This window comes from Neophocaena asiaeorientalis, unplaced genomic scaffold, assembly GCF_003031525.2.
Source record: "Neophocaena asiaeorientalis asiaeorientalis breed wild unplaced genomic scaffold, Neophocaena_asiaeorientalis_V1.1 scaffold131, whole genome shotgun sequence".
NCBI classification, from domain to species: domain Eukaryota; kingdom Metazoa; phylum Chordata; class Mammalia; order Artiodactyla; family Phocoenidae; genus Neophocaena; species Neophocaena asiaeorientalis.
In genome coordinates, this window is record NW_020173201.1 from 3,449,327 (window position 1) to 3,475,592 (window position 26,266).

General features: G+C 38.3%; 1 protein-coding gene across 2 annotated transcripts in view; it reads left to right on the plus strand.

Moving 5' to 3' along the window:
• The window catches only part of PRKG1 (protein kinase cGMP-dependent 1), a 1,182,852-nt gene that overhangs the window by 955,673 nt on the left and 200,913 nt on the right, over positions 1-26,266 (plus strand). For both annotated transcript variants that reach the window (XM_024744836.1, XM_024744835.1), the window contains exon 6: positions 18,816-18,893. In XM_024744836.1, coding sequence (XP_024600604.1) covers positions 18,816-18,893 — 78 coding nt within the window. The remainder of the gene's footprint in view (positions 1-18,815; positions 18,894-26,266) is intronic.

The following is a 26,266-nucleotide window of genomic DNA, read 5'->3' on the forward strand; positions in this document are numbered from 1 at the left end:
AGGCAGAGTCTAGGGTCACTTCTGTTACTGAACTCAGGCTCAGCTGCTCCCTGCTCCAAAGCCAATAATTCAAGAGGCAAGTGTCAATAGAAAGGAAAGGTCCTTTAATCAGAAAAGCTGGCAATCTGGAGAGAAGGTGGACTCATGTCCAGAGACCAACTCCGAAGATTCTGATCAGCCATGACAGTTTTTAAAGGGAAAAAGCAGGGAGGGAGGTTGGGGGTTCTGCATCCTTCTCCATTGTGTGCAGGCTGGCTGGATCTCTCTTCAGATGTTATCTTGCCCACGTGATCTGTCTGCTGTATTGCTAAGGAGGCTGTTTGGGGGTAGAGAGCTAGTCATTCTTTAACTACTTAATTCTTCATTCTTACTTCTTTTTATCTAGGAAAAGAATCAACAGGTTAATTAGATTCTTTCAACGTTAGAGGGGAACAGAAATGGGCAAACAGGAAAGGGGCAAAAGAGCTGCTTTCAATTCCCCACTGTCAAACATCATTCCATTTCTATGTGATTAGGGGTAAAGGTCCGTCTTCTATAACTTCTTCTTGCTGACATAGGGCACCATATTCTCAGAGCAGATGTCAACATGGGTCTGTAACATCACTTTGCTGACAATTTTAGTTGCCCACTTACATATTCGGTCACGACAAGCTACTATTATTTTGATGCCTACAAAGATATAGATTATTATGAGTAAGAACGTTAATCCCAATCTCTTGAGGCCAGTTCTTGGAATTGTGCTAGCCATAGATTCAGTATTGCTCAAGATGGAGCAGCTTATGTCATGTCCTCTGGTGGCAGTTATAGTACCTGTAAAACAACTCAGGAATGTGCATCAGACACTGAGCCTGTGACTCTATTGTCCTAATCATCAGCTGCTCAAGTCTGCTCTTTTGTGACTGGGAGGCCTGGGAGACTCAGCTTTTCTACAAAATACAGGCAGGGGCCATAGGCGGTTTTGTACTCAGGGTGGGGTGTGCTGCAGGGTTCTTCTCAGTTCTACTTCTAGGTATCTGGCTTGGCGCCAGGCACATGGTAGCTTCTCAGAAGATACTTTTGAATGAATGGAATAGGACTTAATCATTAAAAAGAGTGAGAAATAAGGTATATCTCCATGAGCTGATATGGAAAGATGTCCAAGGTCACTCTTAAGTGAAAAGAGCAATATTAGACTAGTATGTATGGCATATTTCCATTTGTGTTTTATAAAAATATAGGTGTGTTTTTGTGCGTGTGTGTGTGTGTGTGACGGGCATGGGTGGTAGATGCTGGACAGGTAGATGTATAAAGACCTAAACATTTTTAAAAGAAACTTTTTAATACACTCTTTAGTAAATTGTAGTTTCCTCTTGGGAATGGAATCAGAGAGTTGGGGCATTTATACTCTGTTTCATATAATCTGCATTATTTGAATTTCTTATTAAATTGTATGCATTACTTTTGTGAAGATGATGACGATGATGGTAGGATAAAAATACTCCCTAGGTAATTCAAATGTGTATCTAGATTTGAGATATCCTAAAGTCTAGCCCACTTAATTATGACATTCTGATTATGACAGTATTGGAGCCAAGAGTAAGAGAGGGTGGGAAAGTGATGTAGCTTGTTCTTATTGCCCATATCCATGTTGCTACTTATAATCTCTATTTTATTTATAGTTAGTACTTCAGTAAATATAACATCATATAACTTAATTATGGTATGAATTCAATTAATTGTATACTCCATTTTTGATCAATGAAAAATATATTTCAAATATATGCAATCTTGGTTTTTCAGATTTGATGAAAAAGTATACTATTTATGAAAAAGTATACTATTTAACATTAAATTTTAACATAAGAAAATTGTTATATGCCAAACCTAGTCTCAACACGGTTTTATACTATTATATAGTCATCTTTATTGTTCTTTAAATATATCAAGTGTTCAGGCTGTGGTTCCCAGTAAAGATGGGAACAGACAGATTCAATCTGGTAATATCTAGAGAAATAGTGAGAAAGCAGCAGATTCTAATGAGTTGTTTATTCTATATATTTGTTACATGCCTTAGTGCCAGACTCTGTGCTACCTAACAGCCATAAGGATAAAAGCACAGTTCCTGCTCTAAATAACTCAGTCTAGAAAGGAAAACATGTAAACAAGTCATAGGGTTATAGAGAACAAAAATGCTAGGCAAGCACAGAGGAAGAGAGAATTGCATTGAACACTGTGGAACACAATAGGATTTCAGAAAACAAACTCAATTAAGGAAGGACATTCCACAGAGATAAAAAAGTATATACAAACTCAGCAGTATAAAGATAAAATATGGCATATTTGGGAATCCACAAGCAGTTTCATGTGGCTGCTGCTCAGGGTGTTGGTTGGGGAAGAACAGGAGGTGAAATAAGTCCAGGGGCCAAGATTTTAAAAATGTGTACCAGTGTACCAGTTCAAGAATTTTTATTTTCTCTGTCAGCAGTTGGTAGCTATCAGATAATTTTAACAAAAATATGTATACACATATGTGTGTATGTATGTGTGAGAAAGATTGCTTCTGCAGTGTGGGTGATAGATTCAAGGGGGAAGATTGGATGGACCAACGGGCCAGTTGTATACCTGACACAGGCCCTGAGTCAGGGGCTGTGGAGCAAAGGAAGAGGAAACACGTTAGGAGATACTCAAGAGGATGAATTGGCAGGATTTGGTACCTGATCAAACATGAGGAAAGAGAGTCAAAATTGACTCAGGTATCTGATGCAGTGACTGGATGAGTCTAAATTGTGAAGTCATGGGAGGAGAGCTGAAAATATTACAGGTAAGGTTTCCTTGGCATGTGGGTAGAGATTAGGAAAGAGAAGCAATGGGAAGAATTGGTTAATATGAGTCAAGGATAGGGGAAGAAGTTGCTAAAGCAAGCTTTAATAGTTCCTGGAAATGTTTTCTGTCTGAAGAAGTCATGGATATAGGCTGTAGGAAGTTACAGATTATCTCTTTAGGATGAACTCATTAGAATGACACAGCTGTCTCCATCAGGTTTTGTTTGTTTCTGGAAATGGGTCATTTTGTACAAGATTCAGATACCTTAGAGTTTAACTGGAATCACACAAGGGTAGAACTAGTAATTCAGTAATAGCAGGGATTGGAGTGGCATCATTATTGAGAAACCCATCAAGTTAATTTGGAAGATATTCAGTGTAATGTGATGGATTGATTATGCATGCTTACTGTTGCTACTTCTTGAAATCCCATTAAACAAACAGAAAAGCTGTTTTCACTAAAGAATGGGAAAGAAGACTATAGTAACAAAATTTTGGAAGCTCAAAAAGATGAATGACTAGTAATGGAAAAGTGAAAAGCTCAGGTGAAGACAAACCTATCATACTGACCAACGAAGGCACAGCATTGGAAGAAACAAGTACTTCTGTGATGAGTGGCTGAGGATAAAAATGGAATGTTTATCTAAAATCCTGAATAAGAGGCAAATAGACTCTGTCATCGTCATGATATCAGAAAAGAGAAGTTCAAAAGAAGAATCAGAGGATGAGATCAGGAATACATTTACATGATATAGAACAAAAAGGCAGAAACTGGAAAATGGAGGAAAAATAGGCAAAATCAGTGAATCCATCTAGAATCTCAAATAATCCAAACAAAAAGAGGTTTTGAAGGAGAAAACAAAGAAAATGGAGGGAAGAGCTTTTTTCAAAGATGATTCATGGGGGCTTCCCTGGTGGCGCAGTGGTTGAGAGTCCGCCTGCTGATGCAGGGGACACAGGTTCGTGCCCCGGTCCGGGAAGATCCCACATGCTGCAGAGTGGCTGGGCCCGTGAGCCGTGGCCACTGAGCCTGTGCATCCGGAGCCTGTGCTCCGCAATGGGAGAGGCCACAACAGTGAGAGGCCCGCATACCACAATAAAAAAAAAAAAAAGATAATTCATGAATATTTCTCTTTCTTCCTCTGTCTCACAGTTCTTGAGAAACAGTCTCACCCTAGTGTACTGTCTCCTGGTGGTTATATGGAGTATTGCGGAATAAAAAAGGGGGCAGGATCATAAATGATTCTATAACCTCACCTCTGACCAAGACCATTCTCAAACCAGTCTAGACAGAAACAAAATATCCTCAAGACCAGAACAGCATCATCCAATGCGTAAGGAGCCCTGTCCTCCCTCATGTAATCTAAATCCTCTTTGCTTTCTCTTCTTTCTGATCCTCAATTCAATGACACAAGATGCCCTTTAAACTAAATAGAGTCTTCTCAAAGAAAAGTATGAAATGTTTAACATCCTAAAGAAGTAAAATGTTGATGAACTGCACATCTGTTGACTCACTCCACTCTTTGTTACAGGGTTCCTGAGAAACTGATTCATCTTTATTTTTACTTTTTTGAGTACTGTATTTATATTAGTTGAAACTCCAAAACATTATTTATATTTCAGAGGGTGACTCCGAGACACTAAATTGTATACTTCTCCGTGACACGTTTCATAATCCGTCAGGACAAACAGTTTCCAAGTTCTGCAGAAGCTAATTGCCTTTATAGATCAAATTGTTAAAGCTGAGTTATAGTTTAATTATGTGGAATGGGAATGCCTGCTTGTCTAGTCTATAAACAGTTTTATTCTCTTGTGAATGAGTAGATATGAAATGAACTATTCTTTGTAGAGATTTTTTTGGCATTTTGTGTGCACGCCTTGGTATAACTCTTACTCATTATGGTATATGAATGTGTTTGCATCAGAAATCCCTGAAAGTAAAAGCAGAGGTTTAAAATCCACTTGGAATGATGTCATTGAAGATCTCAGTTAGACAACAAACCAAACCCAAGCATTTATGGAATCTCAGCCCAGGTTTTCCCCTTCTTTGTTTGATATTTAGGGTGAGGATTCAGTTAGTCCAGACAGCTACTGCTGGGTCAACAGCTGTCTTTGAATCATACATTCTAAAGGTATTCAAGAGGCTTAAAGGATAATGATGTGATCTGGCCACTAAAGGCACAAAGACCTCAAGAATGTTTGAGATTCAGAGAAGGAAACCAGAATTCAGTATCAGTTGAACAAAAGCTTGTAACAGTTTTATTGCACTACAGGGAGTGCTAAATGTTAGTTTGGAAAACTGGGTACTTAGATGTACAAAAAGGTAAATGAAAATGGTTGCATTTTGTCAGACTGTAGGAATGGTGGGGTGGAGGATTGAGGGAAGAAGACCAGAGAGCCAGATGAGTTAGAGTGCCATTTACTAAATATGGATTATACATCCTTTTAAAGAAGAGCCAGTACTTTCAATGTTTACACACCTTTTCAAAAGTGAAATCATTCAAAAATGAAAAAATCCAATACTAGTGTTTTTTTTAAGGATAATAAAATTCCTGAAGGTGAGTTCATATAGAAGTAAGGATACCTCCCTGTTCTGAAGATGTTATGACTCTTGTAAAGAAATAAGAATACTTACTTTAGCAAAGCAGTGTTTGTGTAAGGAATACACTCTACACTGGGGCCTAGTGTGCACATAGCATTCACACACATACACATATAAAACTTGTAAGTTACACTTATCCTTACTATGTGTGATGCATTTGATATTTTCTATTCCATTTTTTTAAAAACTGCTTATAATCCACTAAAGAGATTTCATGATATTTTTAATGGGTTGCATTGAGCAAGGGACACAGCAGATGGAATTATGCCTGTCCTTGGTCCCTTGGCACCCTTGAGGATGCAAAGCTGCCAGTAATTCCTGTTTATCATGGTGACAATCCCATTAGTTCCTTTAAGCTACATCTAGGTTCATTGCAGGGAATGTTAATTCTGACTCTCATCCAGCCTATTGGCTTGATACATTCTGCTACAAGTCATAAATGAATTTTCTAAGAGAAGCTTACACAGTCTCAGGACTTCTTGCCCTAGGGATTTTACACTGACCTTTCTTTCATCAATGTGGAAGCTAGTAAGAGTTAGCCCCAGTGCTTAGTTAAGGTAAGGCTGATTTGCAAGTAAGGGTGTCCTCAGATCTGACAGTGCAGAGCTGGTCCCACAGTATCTATCCTATCCAGTGGCGTCAGGCTGACTTATAAAGCAATCCCTGGGTTTCAAGTACAAGTGGGTACCTCGGTAGAGACAGGGTCCTTATAGCACCATCAAGGACAGAGCTTAAGTGCCTAGTAGGTAGAAGGCATCATAGTACCAGAAAGGCAAAGTTGATGTTGAAGGAGTTTAATAAACAGTACAATAGGCAAGTGAGGAATGTTTCCTCGGGCCTGCTGTGACATCAAGGAAGGTGCCAAGGGACAGCTGCTGTGTAGACAGAGATCCTCAGCAGTTGAGGTGGCACAGACTTATACTTGAAGCTCCAAATATTTGTTTCTTAAATAGCTTTGGTGAGCTAGTCAGGTTTGGTGCCTTGAGGGCCAATGATAGGCAAGCTCTCTATCCAGAAGTCTTAGATCTGTGTTTGATGAAAAAAGGAAACCATATTTTCTGTCTACATTTGGGTTTTACTAAGATGTCTAGGTTCTCTGGGGGCTCTGTGAGTTTGGCATTCTCACCCTCAGTGGAATGATGGTCCTTTGGGTTGGGATGAGGACTCTGATTATGGTGATCTTGGCATCATCCTTCCTTCCCACAGGCTCCTGGCTGGACCGGCATGGTTGGTTGTCCTGGTGAAACGTCTAAGCAGGCAAAGTGTGTGTTTAAGTTTGCTGAGCCTCCAATTTTGACTCTTCAGGATATATTTCTGTATTCCTTCTAGTCCACAGAGCTTTAATTAGGGATATCTCTGAATTAGAATTCAAAATCAGGTAGCAAATGAAGTTTACTGTTGTGATTTTTTTGTGTGATAGAAGACAGAATGATAAAGAACCCATGAAACTTCAGGTTGTTCAGGGAGTTTGAAGGTCACTGGATTAATGGTATTAAAGTTGGAAAATGACCCGATAAAAGTAAATGCACTTCGGCCCTGTGAGTTGTGAGGTTCAGCCACTCTGACCATAGTTAGTTTGAGAAGTCTTGGAGCAAATTTTTGTCCAGCCCAAGAAATGGGGAGAAGTTCTGGATGTAAATTAATAAAGTGTCTTGAATGGAAGGTGAGGTGTGGCGTTGAAATAGAAATATATATATATATATATATATATATAGTAGAGAAATGTGTACCCCAGATGTCCAGTTGGTTGGGACAGGATGGTGGTGGTATGTTCCATACTTTGATTTGTTCTTTTGGTGTTCTGGTTAATTTGTGAGTGGTGGTGTGGGGAAAAATTAATTTTCCTTTAGAGGATAAGAAGGAGGGTAATCAGAATTGTAGCCTTAATGGGGTTAGATATTATCTAAGAAAACACCTCATAACAGAACAAGTCCCCTTGACAATTATTGTCCCATGAGAGGGAAATGGCCCATTTATGACAACGCACATGTACTAGAAATATTGTTGTCAGTTGTTAATAGAGCACTAGTTCTGCGATGTAATCATTGGTGATCGTGGATTGAGAAAAAGTAGGCAAAAAAATCTCTGGTTTACAGGTGTGATCACTGGCTCCACAATAGATTTTACCTAAGACCCCCAGATTTCCAAACCACCAGAATTCAAGAATAACTATGTGGAAAATGTTATGTTATAATGACTAGCTCTCATCTTTCTTGGCAGCCCTGCATAATCGAAGTCCAGACATAACTAATGGGCAGAGTTTTACTAAGTAGAGTAGAGTCCTGGGCCAAGAAATACCTTTTTTGTTGGCTACCTAACCAGCATGGTTTTTGACTAATCAAGCTGTTGGGTGATCCTGTTCTCCATTAAGAGGTCTTATCTTTGTAATAAATCTGGGGTATTAGGGAGAGGTAAGAATTTCCTCTGAGAATGTTACTGATTTAGGCTCTGAATATTTTTCAGGACGTTCTTCTTCTTCTTCTTCTTCTTTTTTTTACATCTTTATTGGAGTATAATTGCTTTACAATGGTGTGTTAGTTTCTGCTTTATAACAAAATGTATCAGTTATACATATACATATGTTCCCATATCTCTTCCCTCTCGCGTCTCCCTCCCTAGAACGTTATTCTTCTTGATGCCATACTCTTCTTCTAAGATATAACTATCCTCTGAAAAGCTGAGGCAGAAATCACGACCCAAGATCACAGTCTTCTTAACTCATTAATCTTCCAAATGTTCCCTATTTCAAATAGGGAACCATTAGATACTCAGGCATACAAAGGTGATTCATACTCATTGCAGCTATTTTTATAACCAGTAGCAATTAACAGAGTGGTTTATATTATATATGCCTCAATCATTTGGACAGTGTCAGTTAATAGATACTTCATGCTGTAATAAATACTTAAAAATATCTCCAACCTTAAACTTAATTAAGCTTAAGTATGAAGGGAAATAATGATATAATTTCTGACTGAAATCATTTAGATGAGAATTTACTTCAGAATAATCCTATATTAGTTTATGTTAACTGAGCTTCAGTTACATATTATGTTAGAGTTGGGGGCTGAAAAATAAAACACCAGTTAAAATACAGGTACGTTTGATATCAATAACTATGAGTCTGATCTGAAAAGTGAAAATGAATCATACATATTCAACAGGCAGCAACTCCCAAGGCCTCAAAGTGCCATATCCAGTGTTGTACTGAGCCTTCTGCCAAGTGTCAGCAAGCATGTGCAGAATTTTAAAAAGTCTAAGTGGACATTTACATATTAATGTTGAATTCTGAGAATCCAGAATACATATTAATAATAAAATCTATATCCATTTTTTTTCTGGTGGCAAAGAGAAGACTAGCTTTTCCTAACTCACAAGTTTTGGAAATATTCCAAGTTATTGCCTTTGGGGAATACATTGCTTCTATTTAGACATACTGTCAATTTTCCTTCTCTATCCATTCCTCTCATCTATGATTTATAACACAGCTTTCCCTTTAAAATGAAAGGGTTTGGACCAAATCTATCCTTTATCTAGGTTATACATTGAATGCCTGTTCTGTGATAGGCATTGTTCTAAGTGAAAACAATGGATGTAATGTAAAGTCTCCTAAATCCTCTGAGCAGCAGGTGACAGGGGCAGGGGTCACAGCAAACAAACAAGAAGGGATAGTTTCAAATCATTAAGGTTGTGATAGAAGGCTTTCTCACCAGAGGCTCCATTGTGCTGTGGTTTTTGCAGCTGTGTTTGTCATCAAGCAGTCACTGAAGTGCCCAGTGGCATTTTGGCAACAGCGAAGCACAATTACACAGCTTTAGAGAGCTTTCTAAAATAAAATATGTAAAACAAGGACATATATAGGATAGGAAGTGAATGAGGGTAGAGGGCACATTATAAGAGTGGTGAGGAAAGGCCTTGTTGAGGCCTAGCTGATGAGAAGAAGACAATGACAAAGACCTTGAGGAGGAGAAGTGTTCTAGATGGAGGGTCTACTGCGTGCAGAGTTCTGAGGACGGATCCAATCTGGAAGCACAAGGCGCAGATAGAAAGCCAGTATTTCTGAAACAGAATGAATGAGGGTGAGTAGGAGATAAGGATAGAGAGGTAGAGGCCAGAATACAGAGAACTTTATGGACCACGGTAAGTTGCTAATGATTTTAACTGCAGCAAGAGGCCATTGGAAGTTTTCAGTGGTAAAGTGATTTCAGTAGATTTGCTGTTTGAAAGGTCACTTTGCTTGTCAGGAGAAGAATAGATGGAATGGTGTAGAGTAGATGGATGGGCAAAAACCAAAGCATGGAGGCCGGATTGGAGGACTTTGCAAAATCCAAGATAGGATTTTGGCTTGGACTGGGGAGTTAACTGTAGAGACCGTGAAAGACAAGTGGGCTTGGCCCAGGCATTGGAGGTGGAGACCTTTCTAATGGATTTGGCCATGGGCAGTGCTGGGAAGATGCAGATTAGGAGGACTGCTTCATTCATGCAATGAATATTTTTAAGTCCCTCTTCTGTTCCAGGCTCTGTGTTAGAATCTGAGGATATTATAATGAACAAAGCCAATCACAGTCCTTGCCTTCAATAAAACTTACAATCTGGGGGAAAGCATCATTAAAATACCATACAAATAGATAAATAACTACAAGCTCAGAAAAGGGTAATGAAGGAGACCTAATTTAGCCTGTGTGTGAGTGTGAGTGTGTGTGTGTGTAGTGGAGGAGGGTATGTCAGGTGAGGGAAGGCTAAGATTTGAAAAAGAGGTAGGCTGTAACTAGGTGAGAAGCAGTGGCGGTGTAGCAACAATGGAGGGCTTAGTCCTGATGGTAGGAAGTTGAGACCTATGAGGGACAGCAGGGCTGGAGGACAAAGTGGGGGAGAGGGAGAAGAGGTTGAAAAGGGTGGCACTGAGCAGACTATAGATGGTCTCGCAGGCCATGTTAAAGAGTTTGGCTTTTATCCTAATAACTATGGAAACCCATTAAAACACCTGCCTAATTACTAAGATTTCTTCCCTTTCTAAATTCTGTGTTTTTCTATGCTATAATCTGAAATAAGAATATGGCAGAACTGCAAAGTGACCTTCAAAAAACAGTGAAATTGCTGGCATTTGATTAACATAATTAGAGTGACTCTCGAAGAATCAGCATGCATGATCATCTTCCCCTCAGGTACAACTGAACAATTCAGAATAGCACAGTCATTAGAGTCCTGGTATTATGACACCGTTCATGTTATCTTTCCCAGACGTGGACTCCCTTTGGCCACTGTCCCATAGGGTCTTCTCTTGGACACCTGAGTTGTATGAGCTTATGCAGCATGGAAATATGTACAGTGCATACCTGTGTAGATAAACTAAAATAATTGATACGGCAGTTGTGGTTGTGGAGTTACGAAACCATATCAGATGATATTAAGAAGGTGATTAGAAAATTTCCAGGAATTAAATAAAAAGGTTATGGATATTCCTGCCAAACTTTCTGCTCTCTGGGAGAGAGGTATTAGAATCATGAAAGAGACATCTGTCTGGAACATGAGTCGAGCCCACTGCCATCTTGGCATGCCCTGGACCCTCATGAGAAGCTAACATGGGGAAGACAGAGCTGTGAGGAGAGGAGGGAAACTAGCCTCTGGTGCTTATGATTTAACCCCTGAAATCAGCCATTTCAGACACCACTAACTTTTTTTTTTTTAACATCTTGATTGAAGTATAATTGCTTTACAATGGTTTGTTAGTTTCTGCTTTGTAACAAAGTGAATCACTTATACGTATACATATATCCCCATATGTCTTCCCTTGGGAGTCTCCCTCCCTCCCACCCTCCCTATCCCCCCCCTCTAGGTGGTCACAAAGCAACGAGCTGATCTCCCTGTGCTGTGCGGCTGCTTCCCACTAGCTATCTATTTTACATTTGGTAGTGTATATATGTCCATGCCACTCTCTCACTTTGTCCCAGCTTACCCTTCCCCCTCCCCATATCCTCAAGTCCATTCTCTAGTAGGTCTGCGTCTTTATTCCTGTCTTGCCCCTAGGTTCTTCATGACCATTTTCTTTTTCTGTTTTCTAGATTCCATATATATGTGTAGCATACGGTATTTGTTTTTCTCTTTCTGACTTACTTCACTGTATGACAGACTCTAGGTCCATCTGCCTCACTACAAATAACTCAGTTTTGTTTCTCTTATGGCTGAGTAATATTCCATTGTATATATGTGCCACATCTTCTTTATCCATTCGTCTGCTGATGGACACTTAGGTTGCTTCCGTGTCCTGGCTATTGTAATGAGCTGCAATGAACATTGTGCTACATGACTCTTATTGAATTATGGTTTTCTCAGGGTATATGACCAGTAATGGGATTGCTGGGTTGTATGGTAGTTCTGTTTTTAGTTTTTTAAGGAACCTCCATACTGTTCTCCATAGTGGCTGTATCAATTTACATTCCTACCAACAGTGCAAGAGTGTTCCCTTTTCTCCACACCCTCTCCAGCATTTACTGTTTGTAGATTTTTTGATGATGGCCATTCTGACCGGTGTGAGATGATATCTCATTGTAGTTTTGATTTGCATTACTCTAATGATTAATGATGTTGAGCATTCTTTCATGTGTTTGTTGGCAATCTGTATATCTTCTTTGGAGAAATGTCTAGATAGGTCTTCTGCCCATTTTTGGATTGGGTTGTTTGTTTTTTTGATATTGAGCTGCATGAGCTGCTTGTAAATTTTGGAGATTAATCCTTTGTCAGTTTCTTCATTTGCAAATATTTTCTGTATTCTAAGGGTTGTCTTTTCATCTTGTTTATGGTTTCCTTTGCTGTGCAAAAGCTTTTAAGTTTCATTAGGTCCCATTTGTTTATTTTTGTTTTTATTTCCCTTTCTTTAGGAGCTGGGTCAAAAAGGATCTTGCTGTGATTTATGTCATAGAGTGTTCTGTCTATGTTTTCCTCTAGGATTTTGATAGTGTCTGGCCCTCCATTTTGAGCTTATTTTTGTGTATGGTGTTAGGGAGTGTTCTAATATCATTCTTTTACATGTAGCTGTCCAGTTTTCCTAGCACCAAATATTTTATTCTTTTTGTTGCAATGGTAAATGGGAGTGTTTCCTTAATTTCACTTTCAGATTTTTACTCATTACTGTATAGGAATGATATCTATTTTACATTTCAATGCAATACATTTACATAGGAATGCAAGAGATTTCTGTGCATTAATTTTGTATCCTGCTGCTTTACCAAATTCATTGATAAGTTCTAGTAGTTTTCTGGTAGCATCCTTAGGATTCTCTATGTACAGTATCATATAACCTGCAAACAGTGACAGTTTTACTTCTTCCTTTCTGATTTGGATTCCTGTCATTTCTTTTTCTTCTCTGATTGCTGTGGCTAAAACTTCCAAAACTATGTTGAATAAGAGTGGTGAGAGTGGGCAGCCTTGTCTTGTTCCTGATCTTAGTGGAAATGGTTTCAGTTTTTCACCATTGAGAATGATGTTGGTTGTGGGTTTTTCATATATGGCCTTTGTTAGGTTGAGGTAAGTTCCCTCTATGCCTACTTTCTGGAGGGTTTTTATCATAAATTGGTGTTGAATTTTGTTGAAAGCTTTTTCTGCATCTATTGAGAAGATCATATGGGTTTTTTTTTTAACATCTTTATTGGATCATGGAATTAGACTCCACTCTTAATGGGAGAATCACAAAGTCAGCTTGCAGGAGAGCTGGTGGAATGGAAGATATTTTGTGGCCATTTCTGGGAAACACAACCTGTCAGAGAATCACAGCATCTCAAGGCTGAAACCATGCCTAAAATTGGCCCTCAGGCATCCTTGGACAGTCACCTCAATCTCCTTTGCAATGTTCTGTCCCATGCTCACCTAGCCTCCATTGGTGTGTGCTTGGTATGTGGTGCCTCCTGCCCAGTGGGGCAGCCCCTTCCACTTTGGAGTTGCTTGGACCTATACACATTTGCTTCTTTGGTTGAGGTGCCATCTGTAGTCCTTGGTTTTCTCCCCTAATTCTCATATACTCTCTGTACTGTCGCCAGGGGCAGGTGCCTCTCTGTCCTTAACCACAGCTCAGTGGAGACAGCTTCCATGGACTCTTAAGTCCTCTCACAGCCTAGAATCCCAGCTTTACTAGCCCTTCCTCTGTATTCCACCCCCATCTCAGCCCTGATCCTTCAGAGACTGTTCAGGTTTGTCCATGAAGTAAATACCCTCTTGGGTGCCTCCCCAATCCCTCCTTTCTATTTTCCCACTGCCAGAGCTTTGATTTCATTTAAATGGTTTCTTTTCAGTCCTAGTGGGTGACCTTGATTAATGAGAACCATTGGGAATAATTCTGTTCATCGTGCCAGACATTCATTTAAGAACAGGCATGCAACTCAAAGGAGACATAAAAGGACGATTGCTAGGGATTTCTGGGATTTTTTTCCCTAGAAGGAATGGTAAGATGAGAAATTTGCGTTTTTTGCTTCTGACCCAGCTGTGATGGCTGGAGCAGTGGCAGTCATCTTGGGAACCATAAGGTCCTATCCAGTAAGGATAACTGAAAGAGAGAAAGAAGTTGAGTGTTTGGAGGATTTGTTGTACCAACAAATTGACCAGCCCTGAAATTGCTTAATTTCCAGACTCTTTTTTTACATGGGAGACTAAATATCCTTATAATTTAAACCATTTTTTCAATAAGTATTTAGTTCACAGCTAGGCATTCTTATAGCTGCAAGGAACACAGCAGGGAACAACATAAAAATCCCCCATAGGGCTGACATTCGTGGCGGAGACAGCTGACAGGTGATTAAATGAATGATATGTTAAACATGGGGCTGAAACATTTCACTCTTCCTGGCACTTCTCTCTGCCCAGAAGCTGACCTGAATGGGAAGGCTCCCTTGTCTCATGACTTCCAGCTGAGTTCAGCCAAGGGGTTCCCCAGCAGGAGACCAGAGGGTGGAGAAGAGAGAAGTCAGAGTATTTCTTCCTCTGCTCCCTCCAAACCAGGCAAGGGGTTTGGCAGTGGATGTTCCTCATCAGAAGTCACAGTTCCAGCTCCTATTGAGCTTATATGTCACATGGCTCCACCTCTGAACAGGGTCCAGCAATCCTGCTCCCTGACACTTTACCTCCAACACTCCTTCATCCCCTAATCCTGCCCACACTCCCATCATTCGTCCTTCTTTGATCTCCTCCCTCTCCCAAGGGTGCAGCCTCTTCTGCCCGGACCCTGATAGATGTTGATGGTAAGTGCTACATAGAAAACTAATTCAAGGAGGGGCACAAGTACAGAGGAGAGGAACAGATTTAAAAGGCAGGCTGGGATAGGTCTCAGTGAGAAAGTGACACTTGAATAAAGATAAGAAGGAGTCATAGATATTTGGTGTGTAGGCACATTGCAGGCAGAGGGAGGAGCCTGTGCAAAGGCCCTGAGGTGGGCCTGGGCCTGAATGTTCAAGGAATATCAAGGCAAGTGGTGTGAACAGAAGAGACATAATGAGAGGAAGAGAGGTGGAAGGTGAGGTCAGTGAAGCAAAAGGATAGAAGCTGTTAGTACGCTGAAGTCACTATAGGACCCTGTACTTGTGTATTAGGGGCCCCTGCAGGGGTGTGAGCAGAGAAGGGACAGGCACTGCTTGTGTGTTAACAGAATTGCCTGGCTGCTATGTGGGGAGAGCACTGAAGGGCCAGGCAGGAGCAGAGATTCCAGATAGAAGGTGACTGCTTGGACCGGGCAAGAAAAGATGGTGGCCATAGCAGCAGACGTGAGGTGTGGTTGAGTTCTGGGCATTCTCTGAATGTGGAGCAGCCAGCTTGCCAACCGAGCAGTTGTGGATAGAACTGTGAGATAGAAGGGTTAAAGACGACTTCAAGATGTTTGGCCCAAGCACCTGGAAAGATGGAGCTGGTGTTGCTGATACTGGCAAGGCGGAGAAACAGGACTAGAAAAAGGATGCCAGGAGCTCCGTTCTATACAGTTGAAGTTTGAGGTGTGCGCCAGGCTGTGTTTTGGCAGCCCTTGATGCACCACATCTCCTGGGGTTCACATGTCTGTGCAGTCCCTTCCCCTTGTGCCTGGATTGGGCCAGGGACCTGCTTGAACCCACTGAATGCAGCATAAGTGATAGGGGAGCCTGTTCCTGGCCTGGGTCTTGGGAAGGCCTGACACCTTCTGCTTTTGCACCCTTGGAAGCCAGCTGCCATGTAAGAAGTTGGCCCACTCCCAGACCACCATGATATGGAGGAGACTGGGCAGCCACATAAAGAGGCTCCCGTGGGGGAAAAGCAGACATGGACAGTCCCAGCTGTGCCCCCAGCCAGCACCGGCACCAAATGCTCACAAGCGTGAGGCATTACACCGTGCAGTTATCCCAGCCGACAGCATGGGAAGCCGAAGAATCATCCAGTTAACATACAGTACCAAGAGAAATAATAAACTGCTCTTTCAGGTCTCAAAAAAAAAGAAAGAAAGAAGAAAGATTTGGTGCATTCATTCTCAACTGGAGGCAAATAAATGGGACTAAAATATTACTATTATCACTAATAAACTCTAGGCTAGAGAATGTAGCTTAGGAGTAAAAGACAAACAGGCTTCCAAGCTGGATGCTGTTTGGGCCGACTTACTTGTCCTGTCACAGACGCCCAGACAGGGGCAGGACTTCACTACGCTAGGGAGAAGATTCCTCCCCTAGACGAGCATCAGAGAATGCCAGCCCTCTGTGGGGAGCTACCTCCCATCCGGAAGTGATGAGAGTCTGAGGTGAGCATATAGATTACTTCCAAATTTATCAGTCAGATCAATTACACTGTCTCCTCTGGTGCAGAGTGAGGAAAAGGGCAGAAAAAGGTCCTGAGTTTTACTAATTGAGCTCCATTCACAAAGTAAAAAACATCACGAGTGGGAAAGACGCTCCCCCCTCCCCCCTCCCCTACTGCTATAGATCGTCGTTCTTCCCTTGTCAGTTTTATCTACTACCTGTGCTATCCAATACAATAGCTACTAGCCGTGTGTATTAAAACTTAAATTAATTTAAGTTAAATACATTTAAAAATTCAGTTTCTCAGTCACGCTGGCCACATTTCAACTGTTCTGTAGCCACATGTGGCTGGTGGCTCCTGTATCAGACAGTGCAGGTTTACATTAACACTGTCAAGGAAGGCTCTACGTGACAGTGCTAACATGAGGTTTTTATCTTTTTCATCTTGTATCATCAGTGCCTGTAACCAGGCCTGACTCAGAGGCACTTAGAAATGTTTCTTGAATGAATATATGAAAATAGACTATTGTGATTTTGTTTTTCAAACCTGCTTCCCACTGTTGCATTCTAAGCAACAAGATATGAAAATGGAACACAGATATTTTGTTAAATAAGTGGGTTGAAGAATATGCATCATTTGATCTTATTTTTATTTAGAAATAATTGTATGCACATAGATATATATGTTTAAAAGCACAGGAAAAAGTCTTGAAAGATACACACCAGACTGCATTTACCATCTAATGGTTGAAATTGGGAAAGGGAAATGAGGAACTTTTTTACTTAAAAAACTTGTTATTAGGAAAATGTATTACTTTAGAGTAAAAAAAAAAGTAACATTAGGTAGTATGTTAATTTTCTTGGTATATTAAGAAAGTCATGGCTATTCTTTCTTTTTAACATCTTTATTGGAGTATAATTGCTTTACAATGTGTTAGTTTCTGCAGTATAACAAAGTGAATCAGCTATACATATACATATATCCCCATATCCCCTCCCTCTTGTGCCTCCCTCCCACCCTCCCTGTGTGGTCACAAGGCACCGAGCTGATCTCCCTGTGCTATACAGCTGCTTCCCACTAGCTATCTATTTTACATTTGGTAGTGTATATATGTCCATGCCACTCTCTCACTTCATCCCAGTTTACCCTTCCCCTCCCCGTGTCCTCAAGTCCATTCTCTATGTCTGTGTCTTTATTCCTGTCCTGCCCGTAGGTTCATCAGAGCCATTTATTTTTTAGATTCCATGTATGTGTGTTAGCATATGGTATTTGTTTTTCTCTTTCTGACTTAACTTCACTCTGTATGACAGACTCTAGGTCCATCCACCTCACTACAAATAACTCAAGTCATTTCTTTTTATGGCTGAGTAATATTCCATTGTATATATGTGCCACATCATCTTTATCCATTCATCTGTCGATGGACACTTAGGTTGCTTCCGTGTCCTGGCTATTGTAAATAGAGCTGCAGTGAACATTGTGGTACATGTCTCTTTTTGAATTATGGTTTTCTCAGGGTATATGCCCAGTAGTGGGATTGCTGGGTCGTATGGGAGTTCTATTTTTAGTTTTTTAAGGAACCTCCATACTGTTCTCCATAGTGGCTGTATCAATTTACATTCCCAGAAAATCATGACTATTCTTAATATGAAATATTAATGAAAGGTAATTTTAAGAGTGAATAAAGTATTAAGAGTGTTGAGGTATAATGACAAATCACAGCCATTGGCCTGGTGAGTATTGTTTGCAAACCATGGAATCTGTTTCCTAAGGAGTGTACAGAGTAATGTTTTCTTTCCCAAAACATGGCTTCCTTGCTAAACTGCCGAGAAAGATAGGGCCAGATGGCACAGTTCTCATTTTTCTGTTATACCTCCTGACCCAGCAATATACTTTCTCCCACCTCTCCTTATAGAAATTACTTTCGTTCATTGCAGGAGCAGCCTTTACCCTGGGAATGTACCTAGTCACTGTGCCCGAATCAGAATACTGACACACTGACTGTGATCATCTTCTTGCTTTACTTTGCCTTACTTTGCCCCTTGTTTGGTGGTTTATGAGCTCACAGATGCTGGACCAGAATTCAGTACATAAAATAAAGACATTCTGTTTGACAAGGCCAAACCTAAATTGCTGAAGCAGGACATTAAAGCCTGAAGCAGTGCCTTAAAAAGGAACTAGTGCCATCTGACCCACACCAAAAGTCAACTTAGTTTCAAAATGAGGATCTTTAGAAATGCTACATGCCATAGTACTTTCTCAGCCATTTTTTTTTTCTGTCACTACAGGAATACTAAAACCGAATGAGAATGACAGATAATACAGAAAGACATGTTTAATGATCAGTTCTGCTGTTTTATTTCATGCTCAGTTGATGGGAGAAAAGAATATTTTCATCCAGCTATTAAAATGAATGAATTTAAAGATATGAATATAATCACCCAGAAAAATGGCACTAACAAAATAGTTTTTAAAGTGAGGAGGATAGATTTCTTTGTAATTATTGTGTTCACTGACTATTATTCATTTTTAAATAATGATGGCTTCTAAGCTCGGGTACACCACCATGAGGGTGATTCCATCCCTTAGGAGCTAACATTTGAAGAGGTTGAGCTGTTTAGTAAATTACTTCTTTCTTAATGTTTCTTTCTGTTACTGTTTCTGTTTTTTAGACCCACTATGAAAATGGGGAATATATCATCAGGCAAGGTGCAAGAGGGGACACCTTCTTTATCATCAGCAAAGGAAAGGTAAGCCCTGGTAGCGTGAGAGGGAGATGCACAAGGGGAGCCTGGGGTTCGTCAGCTACCCGTGGAGGAGCACGTGTGCAGGGTGTTGAGCTGTTTGAGGTTTTTTCTTTTCTGAAACTGATAAAGAAATGTTTGAGAATGTATCTCCTGAAAATGTGGGAGAAGAAAGAAAAAGTATAACTTTGAAGACCAGCCAACAGCCTTTGTTCTAATCATGATGCTAGATGCCACTGGCATGTCTGCATAAATGGAAAATTTTCCATAATAATTAAAAAAGAGGAGACTAAGGTTGCTTAAAAAAATCTTTAACAGAAAAAATCATCCATCCAGTCATTAGGAGCAGTAATATTGTAATAATTAAATATCTGGACTTTCAAATCAGATGGCCCAAGTTTGAATCCAGCTATGAAACTTCCTAGTTTTAGTACTCCCTAGGCGAGTTATTTAACACTCTGAGGCCAATCAGGAAGTAAATATATTCATGTTTCATTGTATCTTCATAAATAAATATTTAATGGATACTAAGAAATTATTAGAAGTGGTTAAGTATAGGGGAAGGGGTAAATATAGGGTAGACAGGGACATAAATAAAAAATCATAATTTATTCCTTACATATTTTTTAAAAGTTTAATATTATAAATAATAATTTAAAAAAACCCGAATATGAAATTGAGAGAATTGGAAAATGAAGACATGCATATTAATACTTTAATATTATATTGCTAAAAATACCTTAAATTCCTTTCAACAGTAAAGTCGTAATCATTTTTGCATTTCAGTGTCATTTCACTATGTGCAATGTATTTGAACTTATTTTGCTTTACAGTAAGTGATCCTTAAAAAGAAGTTATAAGTACTAAGTAAAGTAAAACACTGGGAAGGAAATGCAGGTACAAGGGGATTTATATGGCAGTTTTCACTTTTATAATTATCACTTTAAAAAAGTAAGTAAATTTATTTCTTCTAATTTAACAAATATGACTGGCTTTATGGCTCATGTAAAATAGGCAAGGGAGATTAACAGAGCCACAGTGAACAGGATATGTTGAAAGATTATAGGTTTTGTTGGATCACATTTTAGAGAATTCTCTTTGGACTAATTGTGAATTTTAAATGTGCATATGTCAATGTTTACACTGGTGGCATATCCCACTAAAGGGAAGAAAATAATATTTATACTTTTTCATACCTGTTCTTTTGACTGATATCAGAAAACCTGGGATAGAAATAGAAGTCAAGGGACTGGCTTCCTAAAAAGCAACATGAAATGACATCTGACCACAGTTATGGATAAAATTACACCTTGTATTTTCCAATGTTAGAGGATAAGAAATGTTAAGATTTTGAGGTTTATATATAAATTGTTAGAGCTTACCATTTATTGCTTTGTTCTTAATATCGACGGAAGAATCAGGGAAAACTGAAAATCCTAATGGATGTAAATTATTTGATTGGTCACAGGGGGGCTTTTTGCCCTGGCAATCCTAGATTTATTTTTTTTATATTATATTGCTAATTCTTTGCTCTCATGGAATGATATGTTTATGGATTAAGATGAATTTCTGACAGGCTTTTGTGGCTACCAAACTACTGCAAATTCCAGCACTGCCTAAAAAGTTGTGGTTTGTAACAAGTTTCAGCTGAACACAGGAGCATTAGTGGTGCTATTTTATGAGTTTTGTAATATGTATACATAGAAATAGCATGGATATGACACCAGAGGAACTGATTCCCTTGGCAGTATTTCAGACCACTGTAGGAATTCTGGGAGAGAAGTAGTGAGAATATATTGGAATTTTTTGACACATCCAAGATTTTTTTTTTTTTAAACCAGGCATAGATTTTTCCTAAACTTCTTTTTCAGGTCATACAACTTAGCTGCCATGATTCTTAATTATACTAATTATATAATAATATATGATTGATTTAGTATGTTAATTATATGAATTCTAATATTAATGTATTGGAGTTACTATATTAAGTTTTAAGAAGCAGAAGGTGAACACACTTAAGTCCCAATAGGAAGGAATAGAAAATGATAAGAGAATGAGAGTAGGTTCAGGTGAGCAGGCAAATAAGTTGTAGAATTGAAATTTTCTAAAATTATGTGTGTTGTTTTAGGTGTACAGATGTCACCTTGTTTTCGTGTACATTTAAGAATTTATAAAGGATAACTCTGACAAAGATATTTTCTTTGTTACCACCAACCTGGCTTTTCCTTAGAAAATGTGAGACAGAGACACACAACAGGGGCTGTACAACTACAGATGGATTTCCCCTTGTTCAAGTTCATTTATTTAAGAGTAAAACAGTTTTTATTTTTCTATAAAGCACATTCACACAAAGAGAAAAGCATTATAAAATAAACTTGGAAATATTTGTTTTTTCCCCATTAAACCTATACAAACTGATTTTTCTAAAACTTGGGCAGAATGCTTCAGTGATGTCTAGAGTACCTAGTTCTGCCTCAGGTAGAAGCTGAGTTAGTTCTTTATACTGTAATCAGTCCATTCCAATTGCCTGGAAACCTGACTTGTTCCCCCCAACAATGAACCATAAAGCACTCAAGGATTCATAATTAAGTGTGAAAAATATCTCTGATAAAACTTTATGCCTATGTCCCTCTAGTTGTGTTGCATCAAAAAAAAAATGTCTCCATAAATAAGTGGAACCAAAATTGAACAGGATTGGTCAACAAAATTTCAGAGTTTCAATAATAATTCAAAGGCATTTTGATTTTCTGATTCTATTTAACTTATCTTGTATGCTACCATTAGAAAAAAATATTTCAAAAATTCTTGTTCATTGAATTCCACTTAAAACCACATGGCTTTGCTTAGAATTCACAAGGGGTTAAGCATGTTGGTTAAACAAATGGGCTTAACACAATATTCAGTGTTGCTGAATATGGGAAGTACGCTCTTATGGAAATTTTGTTTGTGTGTGACATTATATATATATATATATAAAATATCAGAGTGAAACATGAATCATTTCATTTCAAGAACGAACATGCACATTATCCCCACTTCTGTTCACTGTGTAACTAAACACCCCAACCATTGCAGTCAGTCAAGAAAAAGATATAATGTTTGGAAATGAAGAAATAAACAGTAATTATTTACAGGTGGTATGATTTTAGTTTGAGTTTTTTATGTAGACAGATAAATTATTAAAATTAATATACGCTTAGCTGGATCAGCATTGTTCAGTACTTTTTCCTCTCTTGATGGAACTATTCTATATCTTCACAACCTAACATGGTAGCCATTAGTCTCAAGTCACTAAATTAAAATTAACTAAATTAAATTAAACAAAATATTCAGCTTCTCAGTAGCCACATCCTGTCAGAATGGCTATTATCAAAATGTCTACAAATAACAAATGCTCTCAAGGAGAAAAGGGAACCCTTGTACACTGTTGGTTGGAGTGTAAATTGGTGCAACCGCTGTGGAAAACAGTATGGAGGTTCAAAAAACTAAAAATAGAACTACCATATGAAAGCAATTCTACTCCTGGGTATATATCCGAAAAAAACCAAAACATTAATTCACAAAGATACATGCACCCCAATGTTCATAGCAGAATTACTTATAATTGCCGAGACATGTAAACAACCTAAGTGTTCATCAACAGATGAATGGATAAAGAAGATGTGTGTGTATATATATATTTATGTACACACACACACACACACACACACACACACCACACACACAACGGAATACTACTCAGCCATAAAAAAGAATGAAATTTTGCCATAAGTCAGACAGAGAAAGATAAATACTGTATGATATCACATGTGGAATCTAAAAAATACAACAAGCTAATGAATGTAACAAAAAAGAAGCAGACTCACAGATATAGAGAACAAGCTAGTAGTTACAAGTCGGGGGTGGGCAATGTAGGACAGGGGGAGTGGGAGGTACAAACCATTGGGTGTAAGATAGGCTGAAGGATGTATTGTACAACACAGGGAATATAGCCAGTATTTTGTAATAACTGTAAATGGGAAGTAACCTTTAAAAATTGTATAAGAAATTTTTAAATGATAAAAAAGGACACTAGAATGAAGAGCAAAAGACAAAAATGGCTAAAACATTTGAAAGGAAGAAGAATATATTGGTGAGAATTACTTCAGTAGATATAAAGATTTATTATAAGGTAAAGAAGAAAATGTCTTAATTCTACTAAGAACTAGATAAATATATCAGAATAAGAGAATAGTGAGCTCAAATAAAGGTCCAAGATCTACGGGAACTTGAGTTAGGAGAGCATGGGTAATACATATTCCAAAACAATTAGTTATCCATAGGGAGATATATGAAATTGGATCCTGACCTCACACTGTACAAATAAGGTCAATTCCAGACCTAAATGCAAAAGAAAAAATTAGAAAAAAAATCAAAAGACAGTTAGGAGAATACTTCTGTCATGTTGGGATAGGAAAAATTTTATTAAATGAGAATTTTAAAGTACAAACAATAAGCAATAATGTGGGGCTTCCCTGGTGGCGCAGTGGTTGAGAGTCCGCCTGCCGATGCAGGGGACACGGGTTCGTGCCCTGGTCCGGGAAGATCCCACATGCTGTGAGGCGGCTGGGCCCGTGAGCCATGGCCACTGAGTCTGCGCATCCGGAATTACATCGAAATTAAAAGCTTTGGCAAGACATAAATACAGTGAAAAGCTAAACTACTGTCTTATGAATCAATAAAAAAATTAATTCAACAGAAAAATAGGCAAAAAAATCACAAAAAAGAAATACAACTTGCCCATAAAATAATATGAAAAATACCCTACTTTTATTAATAATCAGAGAAATGCCATATAATATTGACCATTTTGGGGCAAAAAATCAAAGTCTGACAATATCAAGTGTTGATGACAGTATAGTATAATATGAACTTTCATCCACCGATGGTAGAAATATAACTTGGTGTGACATCTTTGTACCAAGACTGAGTCAATACCTAGTAAAATTGAAGATGCGTATACTTTATAACCTTGGTTTTTATTTGTAAGTTTTGATCCTAGTGAAACACCCATGGACACCACAAAACATGCAAAAATGTTCATAAGTAATGTTAATAGCGCAACAGACTAGTATATAACAACAATAAACCTGGAGGAAGCCCACATTTACATATAGAGAAGAATCAATGAACTATATAATATTCATATAATGGCATATTATACAAACAGGAAATGAACTACAGCTACATATTATTAACATGGATGAATTGGATAAATCTCAAATACAATGCTGATCAAAAGAAACAAGTTGAAGGATATGTGTGGTGTGATATTATTTATATAAAGTTTAAAACCAGGAAAATATATGGTATTTATGCATGGAATGAGGTGCATGTGAGTGCACGTACACACACTCATTAAAGTAGAAGTACCAGAAAGAGAATCACGAACATAAGATTCACCAGAGATGTTTTGGGGGACGGGAGTGGACACATGGTGAGAGAGATTCTAATTCATTCCTGTGTTGCACAAAAGGTTCAGTTGTCAAACCAGACTCAGGGGAGTCATAGGTCTGAGCCACCCTGAATTTAAGTAATGACTAAAGGAATGCAGGCAAACGTCAAGCTCAGAAAAATATTCTTTCCCTGTACATGCCCCAAATTATCAGATACAGCTCCTAAAAGTGTTTTTCTGCATTAGGGAACATTTGTGGTTTTTTTTTTTTTTTTGGAATAACAGGGCAATTTTTGAGCAATGTGTGTAGAACATTGTTTGAAAAGGGAGATGCTTTGATTTGGAAACTCCTCATTTTTATAATCTATTACACAGGTAGGAAAATGCTCACCTGACAACCCTATTCTCCAGCTGGGTCTGCCCCACAAATCTCTGATTTCCATGTTTCTTTACAACAAACATCGCCTTGTTTATAAAACCTGTTGAATCTGTACTAAAACATTTTATTTTGTTTTTGAATTATTTTTGGTTAAACATGTTGGTTGAGCACATTGATATTGTTTATTGAAGATTTTGGTATTAAATATTAATTTTATGTGTCCCATTTAAAATATCTAATTTCTATTTTGATTCTTAATTTAAAAAATTATGTATATATATATAATTTTAAAAATAGTTCCAAATCTTAAAATTACAATACCATGCATATATTTTATAGAAAAATTAATATATAGAAAAGTAAAAGGATTATAAAAATAAACACCTTCTCTTTTATTTACCTGGAACTCAAAGTAGTTAAAGTTCTAAATAGCATTTTACGTCAACAAGAGCAATGGTAGAGATTTGGGATAATTACAATCAAATGCATGGAATTTCTGAAGTAGGAAGTGAGAGAAATGGAACAAAGGGGAAAATAAGGAAAAAAGAACCAACTTTGGGGGGCACTCAGAATTAAGAGGATGCTTTTCATTGATGTTCTCATTTAATTCACACATAGAGCACAAGTACATCCATATGAGATATCCCTCCCATTTTTCAGGCAAGGTGGTGGGGTAATGGGTTCAAATAGACTAAATATTACCTTTAAGCTCCATAGCTAGTTCCCTTCCACAGCACTGTAGATCATAAAGTACTTTATGGTGTAGGTGAAAAGACTATGTATACAGGTCAAGGTTAGAGAAGCTATATCTGTATATATAACTTTTTCTACCTTGAATTTTCTTTTTTAGAATTAAAGATGCAAATGTCCATGACTGGTGTCTGTGCATATTTAGAATGATTCATTATATATATAAAGAAAAACTGGAAACTACAACTTTAAAGGAGAACTTTTATTCTTGCTCTTTGAGCTGCTTGTTTTTTCACATATATGAACTATAGGAGATAGATTTTTCCTTGTATTTATCATATAAGCAGAATGTGATTTATTCCATAGGTGACCCATTTTTTGTGTCTCTTACTGCATTTCAGTAACATATTTTTTAAGAACATTTCAAAACCTACCCAAATTTCTCCATGGCTTACGTAAATCTGCCATTTTGAGTTTATAATCTTTTTTGTTACCCAAATGGCAAATGTACAGTTATATGTATCCCTATATCTAATTTGAATTAATGAGCTTAACTTATAGTTAAATTAATCATTGACTTTTTTTTGTCAGCCAGGAGGACTGACAGAAGTAATTTTGTTGAGTTGTCTCATTGTGCAGATAAGAAAACTGAGGTTCAGAAATGAAACAGTGTATCAGTGTTTGTCAAAGGTTGGTCTGTAGAACATTTGCATCTAAGTCACCCACATTAATCTTTTGAAATGCAGATTTCCAAAACCCATTCAATCAAAACCTCAGGAATAAGGGTTAAGTAACCTTTATTTTAAACAAGACTGCACGCCCCCTCTCCCCACCACACACACACACACACACACACACACACACACACACGCGCGC